The 11,600-nt window shown below is 35.7% G+C and overlaps 1 protein-coding gene across 2 annotated transcripts; it reads right to left on the bottom strand.

Moving 5' to 3' along the window:
- On the bottom strand, positions 1–10,622 carry gjb7 (gap junction protein beta 7). 2 transcript variants are annotated; one of them, XM_030127893.1, is made up of 3 exons: positions 10,467–10,622; positions 3,404–3,525; positions 1–1,170 (listed from the first exon to the last, which is right to left on the bottom strand). In XM_030127893.1, the coding sequence occupies exon 3, from the start codon at positions 1,162–1,164 to the stop codon at positions 367–369; it is 798 nt and encodes a 265-aa protein (XP_029983753.1). In that variant the 5' UTR covers positions 1,165–1,170; positions 3,404–3,525; positions 10,467–10,622; the 3' UTR covers positions 1–366. The 2 variants fall into 2 exon arrangements, with proteins under 2 accessions (XP_029983753.1, XP_029983754.1); XM_030127894.1 differs by lacking the exon at positions 3,404–3,525.
- Between the last annotated feature and the right edge of the window lie 978 nt (positions 10,623–11,600).

Raw genomic sequence — 11,600 nt, 5'->3', positions numbered from 1 at the left:
ATTATTTTATCTGTATGGAATTTTGCATTTCACAGATTCATTCCATGGACCAGACTGGACCCTTTGGTGGACCAGACTGGACCCTTTGGGGGGCTGGTTTTGGTCCCTGGACCATATGTTTGACCCCATTCCCTCCTGTTTTCCTTTGTAACAGTGGTGTACTGATGCGTTCATGTGTTCCTGTAAACGGAGCCGTTCTTCTAAATGTCCTGTGGTTTTTCACCTGTGGATGAACTGGACCTGCGGTGCCTTCAGGACCGGACCTGAGGTGCCTTCAGGACCGGACCTGCGGTGCCTTCAGGACCGGACCTGAGGTGCCTTCAGGACCGGACCTGCGGTGCCTTCAGGACCGGACCTGAGGTGCCTTCAGGACCGGACCGGCTGGTTTCCTTCGGTGCGTGTCAGCTGTTCAGGCTCCGCCTCCGTGTTTGCTGTGGGTTCGTTGGCGTACACAGACTTGTTGACAAATGAAACAGGGGTGTGGCTGCGACTCGGCCCGTGCGTCTTGTCGTGGACGGGCGTGTAGCGCTTCCTGAAACTCTTCCACAGCTGCTTCCACACGATGTAGAAAAACTCGGTGACATTCAGGGCGATGCAGAGGATGGAGGTGCAGCCCATGATGTAGACGAACACCTTCTTCTCGGTGGCTCTGCCGTTGTAACAGTCCACCGTGTTGGGGCAGGGGCTCTGGCTGCAGCGCAGTAACATGGGCACCTGGAAGCCCCCGTACAGGAAGTAGAAGGCCAGCAGGAAGCCCACCTCGAAGGCGGTCTTGAAGAGCAGGCTGAGGCTGTAGGTGCAGAACAGGCCTCCGTCGATGCTGCCTTTGTCGGCGTACAGCTTCTTCTTGTGCTTGGCCTCGCGGTGCTCCCTGTAGGCCACGTGCAGCGCCACCAGCAGCGACGGCGTGGACACCATGATCAGCTGCATGGCCCACAGACGCACCTGCGACACCGGGAAGAAGTGGTCGAAGCAGGCGTTCTCGCAGCCCGGCTGACGGGTGTTGCACACGAAGTCCTTGGTCTCGTCCTTCCACACCTGTTCGGCCGCCGCCACGTACACCAGGATCCGGAACAGGAAGACCACCGACAGCCAGATCCGACCGATGACCGTCGAGTACCTGTTCACCCCGCTGAGGACGTTCTCCAGGAAACCCCAGTTCATCTTCCTCTGAGAGAAAACAGAGCAGAGGACTTCTGGTTAATGGCGGCCGTGTAGGAAGACGCATTTCATCTCGCTCTGTGAACACTGTTCAAAAGATCTGCAAAAATACCCCTGCACATGGGTATTTTTTTGCAAAAAGAGTTTTTGGGATATGGCTAACCCGGCTAGAGCACAAAAAGGGAAGACTGAGGCATCAAAACAATCAGAGCTGTCGGACTACAGTCTTCGCAGCGAGGCCCCCAAAGCTACGAACGTTAGCATTAGCAGTAGTATGGCTACACTTGACGCTGACAAAGAACTCCTGGACAACAAGGATGACCAAACACCGGCTTCACTGAACAGTATGATAGCAGAGGTCAGCACAAAACTTGCCGGTATGGCAGTAACGCAACAGGACATGAAACAGGAGATTCAAGACAGCAACGAGCAGATATGACGAGCAGACGAACGGATTTCCTCTGCTGACGATAATGGGCTTAGCTTACAAGCTAAAGTGTGTACTCTGCAGGCTGAAAACAAACTGGTGGGTTTGGAGTCGAGATCTCGCTTGAAAAGAGAAAGCAGCGTTTGGAGAAGAAGGAAAGAAGAGCAACTGTTAGAGGCAACGGAAACCACGACGGAAACAACAGAGAGAGAGAGAGAGAGATCAAACAGGTTTAATTAAAGGTAGACGCTCTTTAACAAACACACTCAGATTATTACCTTCACTAGGAGCTACTGTGATCACTTTTGCCACGTTTCCATGGTTTCCATGGTATCGGCTCGACTCGACTTGGCCTTTTTGTGTTTCCATTATGAAAAAGGACCTGGACTCTGGTACCTGGTACTAGTTTTATGGACTCTGGTACCTGGTACTAGTTTTATGGACTCTGGTACCTGGTACTAGTTTTTTGGTCTCACCTCCGCTGAGGTTCCAGGACTGGGGACCAGATACTAAAGGTGACACTGTGTAAACACTGCAGACCACTGATTGGTCAGAGTGGTCTGTATGCCCCGCCCTTTTCCAGTAAATCTGTCAGTAGGTGAATCCACATGAGGACAGCCTGTAAAACTACACCATGGTTTGTCCAGGAGGTTCAGTCTTTGGTGGCCAACGTAGAAGTTCAGCAGGAGTTTGACCAGACAACATCAGCGACTCTGAACAGACGACACAGAAGTAACGCACCGCATCACTATGACGACCAGGTACTGGAAAGTGGGGAGTATCCTGGAATGGAAACGGTCTGGAATAGGACCTGGTACCAGAGTGGAGCCGGTTCCATGTAGTGGAAATGTGGCATTTGCTTTGTGTGTGTGTGTGTGTGTGTGTGTTTGTTTGTTTGTTTGTTTGTTTGTTTGTTTGTAACTTTAGTGTAAAACTCTTCCCCCCATCTTTCCCAGATCTTCCCCACAGATAGGCCTAGGCCCTGGGACCACCCCAGCACATTTTGGTCCCAGTAGGACAGAGTTCAAGGTCACAACATCTACAGTTTTCCATCTGTCATCACTGAGACGTTTTCCAAAATTCATCCAAAATTCCAAATGACTCCACTTAGACTCCAATTGGATCCACCTGTAGCTTAGAACGATATCTTGTTGGGGGGGGGGGGCTGTGTGGTGCCTGGTGGGCGGTGCTGTGCGGGTGGGCGGGGCTGCCTGTGTGGTGTCACCCTCAGTGGTGCACAGTTTGTGCTCGTCAGTTTTAACCGCTTACATACACACCTCACACTTCACAACACTGATAGGTGTGTGTGTGTGTGTGTGTGTGTGTGTGTGTGTGTGTGTGTGGGGGGGGGGGGGGGGGGGGTCTTCCCACACCCCTGTTTCCTGGATGTTGTCTGGGGCGGGGGACCCGGTGGGGGGGTGGGGGGGGTTGGTTTGGGACTCAGCTGGCTACATTGCTGTTAGGATGAAGGACAAGACAAATTAAAAGAAGAAAAAAAAGAGAGAGAGAAAGAGAGATTTTACTTTAGTTTCTTTAACAAAGAATTCATCAAGAAGACACGTCCCACAGCTTCCATATTTTATGTCTATTTTTTCTCTTGGTTTTATTTGACATATTTTATATATTAGATATTTATACATTTTTACATCTATGTTACATAGACTATAGTTTGTACTGTTTAACTCTATTATTATTATTGTTATGATTATTATTATCATATTCACATAGTCAAGTGCACCTCTATTAGTCAGTTTAGTTCTTGTGGATGATGGACAGTTTATTCGTGTGTACAGTGTGTGTTTTTTTACTACACACCTGTTGAAGGTACTGAACCGCTGGAACAGATCCAGTGTTGGGAGTTTGTTGTTGGTTCGATGTCGGTGTTTTCTGTCCTTGTGCAGATTAACTCCAGCTGTGTCAGCTGTTTTCTGCACCATCTGAGCACAAGAGGAACATGTGACCATATATGTTCAACTGGGGTTCTACTGGTTCTATATATGACCCACACTGTAAAAAATCTGTAATTTAACAGAATTTTCACTGTTTATTTGACAGATTTTTCTTGTATTTTTCAGATACAGGAAAATATCAATGAAATGACAAAAACAGACTGTGATTTTACATGTCAAATGGAAAATAACAAGAAAAAAAACTAACTGTGAATAACCAGAAAATTTCCATTTTTTTAAATAATTTTTTTTCTTTTCTCACAGAAAAATACAGTTGAAATACATCACACATTCATATCATAATTTCACAAATATTTATTTTCTACTTATGAGATTAAACTGTTAATTTAAAGTTTAATACTGTAAAAAAAAAAAAAAAAAAAAAAAAAAAACAATTAAAACCAGATAAAATTACTGACAGTTAACGGTAACAGAAGTATTTGTTCTGTCAGTTTAACCAGACTTGTTTAATTGACAAATATCTTGTGTAATTACAGGAGGTTTCACAACAAAAATGTGAATAAATGTATTTTTGTGAATGTATAACATGTATAAGCACTGATAAACTGTCCAAATACAGTTTTTATCAGTGGATTGGACAACTGAGTCTCACTGAAAATTATATATATATATATATATATATATATATATATATATATATATATATACAGGGGTTGGACAAAATAATGGAAACACCTAATATTGGCATCATAGAAGGTGTTTCCATTATTTTGTCCAACCCCTGTATATACGTATATATATATATATATATATATATATATATATATATATATATATATATATATATATACACACACACACAGGGTGGGGAAGCAAAATGTACAATATTTTGAGGCAGGGATTGAAAGACAGTGTATGACCAATTAGTTTATTGAAAGTCATGAGAATTTATTTGCCACAAGAAAATGTCCATAATAGAAAATGTTTTTATTCTATGTGTCCTCCTTCTTTCTCAATAACTGCCTTCACACGCTTCCTGAAACTTGCGCAAGTGTTCCTCAAATATTGGGGTGACAACTTCTCCCATTCTTCTTTAATAGTATCTTCCAGACTTTCTGGTAATAGTTTTGCTCATAGTCATTCTCTTCTTTCCATTATAAACAGTCTTTATGGACACTCCAACTATTTTTGAAATCTCCTTTGGTGTGACGAGTGCATTCAGCAAATCACACACTCTTTGACGTTTGCTTTCCTGATTACTCATATGGGCAAAAGTTTGTGAAAAGGTATGGATAATAGTGTTAGGTATGATTATGACATCAGTATATGTTTGGGTTCAAAACAACTGACGTAGTGTCTGCTGAGAAAAAACAACTAAATGTTCATTGGAAATTTTGCTTCCCCACCCTGTGTGTGTGTGTATGTATGTATGTGTATGTATATATATATATATATATATATATATAAAATTTGATTGTTTTAATACATGTAAATATTCTTTATTAAACATTAAAAAGTCAAAAAGTCAAAAAAAAAAAAATCAAAAAAAAAAAATCTAAATCTCATGTAAAGTCAGGGCAAAAAACTGTATTTGAATTATGGAAAATTACTGTATTTTCATGAGATGGTTATTTTCAGTTATTTCACAGTATTTTTTGGCACCCCTGCTGCCGGAATAATACCGTTTTCTTATAGTTTGTTTGTTTTTTTGTTTTTGTTTTTTTTACAGTGTATTATGACCCATGGTTCTATAATCTGACCCATGGTGCGTTAAAGGACCTTCCATAAATATGAGACCTGTAACAGCAGGTCATGGACAGATGTCCAACATGTGTCCATCACATGTGTCTGAGCTGACTGGAGTCTTTCTTAAACAGTTTTAATCCTTTCTTAAACAGTTTTCATTCTTTCTTAAACAGTTTTCTTTCTTTCTTAAACAGTTTTAATCCTTTCTTAAACAGTTTTAATCCTTTCTTAAACAGTTTTCTTTCTTTCTTAAACAGTTTTAATCCTTTCTTAAACAGTTTTCTTTCTTTCTTAAACAGTTTTCTTTCTTTCTTAAACAGTTTTAATCCTTTCTTAAACAGTTTTCATTCTTTCTTAAACAGTTTTCTTTCTTTCTTAAACAGTTTTAATCCTTTCTTAAACAGTTTTCTTTCTTTCTTAAACAGTTTTCTTTCTTTCTTAAACAGTTTTCTTTCTTTCTTAAACAGTTTTAATCCTTTCTTAAACAGTTTTCTTTCTTTCTTAAACAGTTTTCTTTCTTTCTTAAACAGTTTTAATCCTTTCTTAAACAGTTTTCTTTCTTTCTTAAACAGTTTTCTTTCTTTCTTAAACAGTTTTCTTTCTTTCTTAAACAGTTTTAATCCTTTCTTAAACTGTTTTCTTTCTTTCTTAAACAGTTTTAATCCTTTCTTAAACAGTTTTCTTTCTTTCTTAAACACAGTTTTAATCCTTTCTTAAACAGTTTTCTTTCTTTCTTAAACACAGTTTTAATCCTTTCTTAAACTGTTTTCTTTCTTTCTTAAACACAGTTTTAATCCTTTCTTAAACTGTTTTCTTTCTTTCTTAAACACAGTTTTAATCCTTTCTTAAACAGTTTTCTTTCTTTCTTAAACAGTTTTAATCCTTTTTTAAACAGTTTTCTTTCTTTCTTAAACACAGTTTTAATCCTTTCTTAAACAGTTTTCTTTCTTTCTTAAACAGTTTTCTTTCTTTCTTAAACAGTTTTCTTTCTTTCTTAAACAGTTTTAATCCTTTCTTAAACAGTTTTCTTTCTTTCTTAAACACAGTTTTAATCCTTTCTTAAACAGTTTTCTTTCTTTCTTAAACAGTTTTCTTTCTTTCTTAAACAGTTTTAATCCTTTCTTAAACAGTTTTCTTTCTTTCTTAAACAGTTTTAATCCTTTCTTAAACAGTTTTCTTTCTTTCTTAAACAGTTTTCTTTCTTTCTTAAACAGTTTTCTTTCTTTCTTAAACACAGTTTTAATCCTTTCTTAAACAGTTTTCTTTCTTTCTTAAACACAGTTTTAATCCTTTCTTAAACAGTTTTCTTTCTTTCTTAAACAGTTTTCTTTCTTTCTTAAACAGTTTTAATCCTTTCTTAAACAGTTTTCTTTCTTTCTTAAACAGTTTTAATCCTTTCTTAAACAGTTTTCTTTCTTTCTTAAACAGTTTTCTTTCTTTCTTAAACAGTTTTTTTTTCTTTCTTAAACACAGTTTTAATCCTTTCTTAAACAGTTTTCTTTCTTTCTTAAACACAGTTTTAATCCTTTCTTAAACAGTTTTCTTTCTTTCTTAAACAGTTTTCATTCTTTCTTAAACAGTTTTCTTTCTTTCTTAAACACAGTTTTAATCCTTTCTTAAACAGTTTTCTTTCTTTCTTAAACAGTTTTCTTTCTTTCTTAAACAGTTTTAATCCTTTCTTAAACAGTTTTCTTTCTTTCTTAAACAGTTTTAATCCTTTCTTAAACAGTTTTAATCCTTTCTTAAACAGTTTTAATCCTTTCTTAAACAGTTTTAATCCTTTCTTAAACAGTTTTCTTTCTTTCTTAAACACAGTTTTAATCCTTTCTTAAACAGTTTTCTTTCTTTCTTAAACAGTTTTCTTTCTTTCTTAAACAGTTTTAATCCTTTCTTAAACAGTTTTCTTTCTTTCTTAAACAGTTTTCTTTCTTTCTTAAACAGTTTTAATCCTTTCTTAAACAGTTTTCTTTCTTTCTTAAACACAGTTTTAATCCTTTCTTAAACAGTTTTCTTTCTTTCTTAAACACAGTTTTAATCCTTTCTTAAACTGTTTTCTTTCTTTCTTAAACACAGTTTTAATCCTTTCTTAAACTGTTTTCTTTCTTTCTTAAACACAGTTTTAATCCTTTCTTAAACAGTTTTCTTTCTTTCTTAAACAGTTTTCTTTCTTTCTTAAACAGTTTTCTTTCTTTCTTAAACAGTTTTAATCCTTTCTTAAACAGTTTTCTTTCTTTCTTAAACACAGTTTTAATCCTTTCTTAAACAGTTTTCTTTCTTTCTTAAACAGTTTTCTTTCTTTCTTAAACAGTTTTAATCCTTTCTTAAACAGTTTTCTTTCTTCTTAAACAGTTTTAATCCTTTCTTAAACAGTTTTCTTTCTTTCTTAAACAGTTTTCTTTCTTTCTTAAACAGTTTTCTTTCTTTCTTAAACACAGTTTTAATCCTTTCTTAAACAGTTTTCTTTCTTTCTTAAACACAGTTTTAATCCTTTCTTAAACAGTTTTCTTTCTTTCTTAAACAGTTTTCTTTCTTTCTTAAACAGTTTTCTTTCTTTCTTAAACAGTTTTCTTTCTTTCTTAAACAGTTTTAATCCTTTCTTAAACAGTTTTCTTTCTTTCTTAAACAGTTTTCTTTCTTTCTTAAACAGTTTTAATCCTTTCTTAAACAGTTTTCTTTCTTTCTTAAACAGTTTTCTTTCTTTCTTAAACAGTTTTCTTTCTTTCTTAAACAGTTTTAATCCTTTCTTAAACAGTTTTCTTTCTTTCTTAAACACAGTTTTAATCCTTTCTTAAACTGTTTTCTTTCTTTCTTAAACAGTTTTAATCCTTTCTTAAACAGTTTTCTTTCTTTCTTAAACACAGTTTTAATCCTTTCTTAAACAGTTTTCTTTCTTTCTTAAACACAGTTTTAATCCTTTCTTAAACTGTTTTCTTTCTTTCTTAAACACAGTTTTAATCCTTTCTTAAACTGTTTTCTTTCTTTCTTAAACACAGTTTTAATCCTTTCTTAAACAGTTTTCTTTCTTTCTTAAACAGTTTTAATCCTTTTTTAAACAGTTTTCTTTCTTTCTTAAACACAGTTTTAATCCTTTCTTAAACAGTTTTCTTTCTTTCTTAAACAGTTTTCTTTCTTTCTTAAACAGTTTTAATCCTTTCTTAAACAGTTTTCTTTCTTTCTTAAACACAGTTTTAATCCTTTCTTAAACAGTTTTCTTTCTTTCTTAAACAGTTTTCTTTCTTTCTTAAACAGTTTTAATCCTTTCTTAAACAGTTTTCTTTCTTTCTTAAACAGTTTTAATCCTTTCTTAAACAGTTTTCTTTCTTTCTTAAACAGTTTTAATCCTTTCTTAAACAGTTTTCTTTCTTTCTTAAACAGTTTTCTTTCTTTCTTAAACAGTTTTCTTTCTTTCTTAAACACAGTTTTAATCCTTTCTTAAACAGTTTTCTTTCTTTCTTAAACACAGTTTTAATCCTTTCTTAAACAGTTTTCTTTCTTTCTTAAACAGTTTTCTTTCTTTCTTAAACAGTTTTAATCCTTTCTTAAACAGTTTTCTTTCTTTCTTAAACAGTTTTAATCCTTTCTTAAACAGTTTTCTTTCTTTCTTAAACAGTTTTCTTTCTTTCTTAAACAGTTTTCTTTCTTTCTTAAACACAGTTTTAATCCTTTCTTAAACAGTTTTCTTTCTTTCTTAAACAGTTTTCATTCTTTCTTAAACAGTTTTCTTTCTTTCTTAAACACAGTTTTAATCCTTTCTTAAACAGTTTTCTTTCTTTCTTAAACAGTTTTCTTTCTTTCTTAAACAGTTTTAATCCTTTCTTAAACAGTTTTCTTTCTTTCTTAAACAGTTTTAATCCTTTCTTAAACAGTTTTCTTTCTTTCTTAAACAGTTTTCTTTCTTTCTTAAACAGTTTTCTTTCTTTCTTAAACAGTTTTCTTTCTTTCTTAAACAGTTTTCTTTCTTTCTTAAACAGTTTTAATCCTTTCTTAAACAGTTTTCTTTCTTTCTTAAACACAGTTTTAATCCTTTCTTAAACAGTTTTCTTTCTTTCTTAAACACAGTTTTAATCCTTTCTTAAACTGTTTTCTTTCTTTCTTAAACACAGTTTTAATCCTTTCTTAAACTGTTTTCTTTCTTTCTTAAACACAGTTTTAATCCTTTCTTAAACAGTTTTCTTTCTTTCTTAAACAGTTTTAATCCTTTTTTAAACAGTTTTCTTTCTTTCTTAAACACAGTTTTAATCCTTTCTTAAACAGTTTTCTTTCTTTCTTAAACAGTTTTCTTTCTTTCTTAAACAGTTTTCTTTCTTTCTTAAACAGTTTTAATCCTTTCTTAAACAGTTTTCTTTCTTTCTTAAACAGTTTTAATCCTTTCTTAAACAGTTTTCTTTCTTTCTTAAACAGTTTTCTTTCTTTCTTAAACAGTTTTAATCCTTTCTTAAACAGTTTTCTTTCTTTCTTAAACAGTTTTAATCCTTTCTTAAACAGTTTTCTTTCTTTCTTAAACAGTTTTCTTTCTTTCTTAAACAGTTTTCTTTCTTTCTTAAACACAGTTTTAATCCTTTCTTAAACAGTTTTCTTTCTTTCTTAAACACAGTTTTAATCCTTTCTTAAACAGTTTTCTTTCTTTCTTAAACAGTTTTCTTTCTTTCTTAAACAGTTTTCTTTCTTTCTTAAACAGTTTTCTTTCTTTCTTAAACACAGTTTTAATCCTTTCTTAAACAGTTTTCTTTCTTTCTTAAACACAGTTTTAATCCTTTCTTAAACAGTTTTCTTTCTTTCTTAAACAGTTTTCTTTCTTTCTTAAACAGTTTTAATCCTTTCTTAAACAGTTTTCTTTCTTTCTTAAACAGTTTTAATCCTTTCTTAAACAGTTTTCTTTCTTTCTTAAACAGTTTTAATCCTTTCTTAAACAGTTTTCTTTCTTTCTTAAACACAGTTTTAATCCTTTCTTAAACAGTTTTCTTTCTTTCTTAAACAGTTTTAATCCTTTCTTAAACAGTTTTCTTTCTTTCTTAAACACAGTTTTAATCCTTTCTTAAACAGTTTTCTTTCTTTCTTAAACACAGTTTTAATCCTTTCTTAAACACAGTCTAATCTCTTTTCTCTGTGAAAGCCGCTGTTTCCGGTTCCAGTGCACATCCACTGCGCCCTAAACGCACCATGTCCTGTGTCTTTGAACGCCTCTTTCTGCTCTTATAAACAGTCAAAGTGGATAAACCTACCGGTGCTGCAGTCCCACTGGGGTCTGAGTGGGGGGTTCTCCTGTGGGGGGGGTTCTCCTGTGTGGGGGTTCTCCTGTGTGGGGGTTCTCGTGTGTGGGGGTTCTCGTGTCCTCTGTGTGCCGTGGATCCGCTGTGCGCGCGTCCTCCGCTCCGCCGTCACCTGTCGGATGAGCTCGTGCTACACCTCACCCCCCCCTTTTATCATTTCCATATCCTCCTCCTCCTCCACAGACTCTCTCTCTCTCTCTCTCTCTCTCTCTCTCTCTCTCTCTCTCTCTCTCTCTCTCTCTCTCTCTCTCTCTCTCTCTCTCCACACTGGGCAGGTGTTGATGGGACCAGTCTGTCCAGTTCACCTGAGGAGGGAGGGCACAGGTGAGATCGGCCTGTGCGCGTGCGTGCGCGTGAAGTATCTGTGGGTGGACACATGTCTGAGTTCACCTGGACTGGGCTGATCAGCTGTTTGTAGGATCTACTGTTTGTTTGTTTGTTTGTTTGTTTGTTTGTTTGTTTGTTTGTTTGTTTGTTTGTGACCTCCACCAGTGAGGTTGTGTTTTTGCCAGTGTTGTTTGTTTGTTTGTTTGTTTGTTTGTCTGTGTGCAGATGAGTCCAACAGTTCTGACGGATTTGGATGAAAACTTCAGAACAGATGAGGACATTTTGGTGTGTGTGTGTGGGGGTGCTTTTCCAGTTTGTTTGTATTTGTTTGTTTGTTTGTTTGTTTGTTTGTGTTCCAGGTCCTCCATGCTTTGGTGGTTGCACAGGTGGAGGTGGAGCTGCCTCTGGTTCTTCAGCCCTTTCACTGAAGCAGATCCTGAAACAAACTCCAGTTTAAAGCGGAGCTGAAACACTGGACTGTGGACGTGGACTCAGACCACGTGGTCTAAGTCTGGGGGGTCAGACTCATGTTGGTTCAGTTCCACATTCAGCCCAGTTTGAGCTGAAACAGACTGAACCAGGAAAATACGAACAGACAAAAGGACAGTTCTAATCTGAGCAGGTTCTCATCCACAGAGTTTCCTTCAAAACCTGAAGAACATGAACGACTGGAACCGTCTGAAGACAAACCACAGGACCAATGTTCTGCCTCCGTTCATCAGTCTACCATCATCATGTGCGTTACCATCACACAGAACA

The sequence above is a fragment of the Sphaeramia orbicularis genome, chromosome 24 (assembly GCF_902148855.1).
Source record: "Sphaeramia orbicularis chromosome 24, fSphaOr1.1, whole genome shotgun sequence".
In the NCBI taxonomy this organism is placed as follows: Eukaryota; Metazoa; Chordata; class Actinopteri; order Kurtiformes; family Apogonidae; genus Sphaeramia; species Sphaeramia orbicularis.
This window is presented reverse-complemented; position numbering and strand designations above follow the sequence as displayed.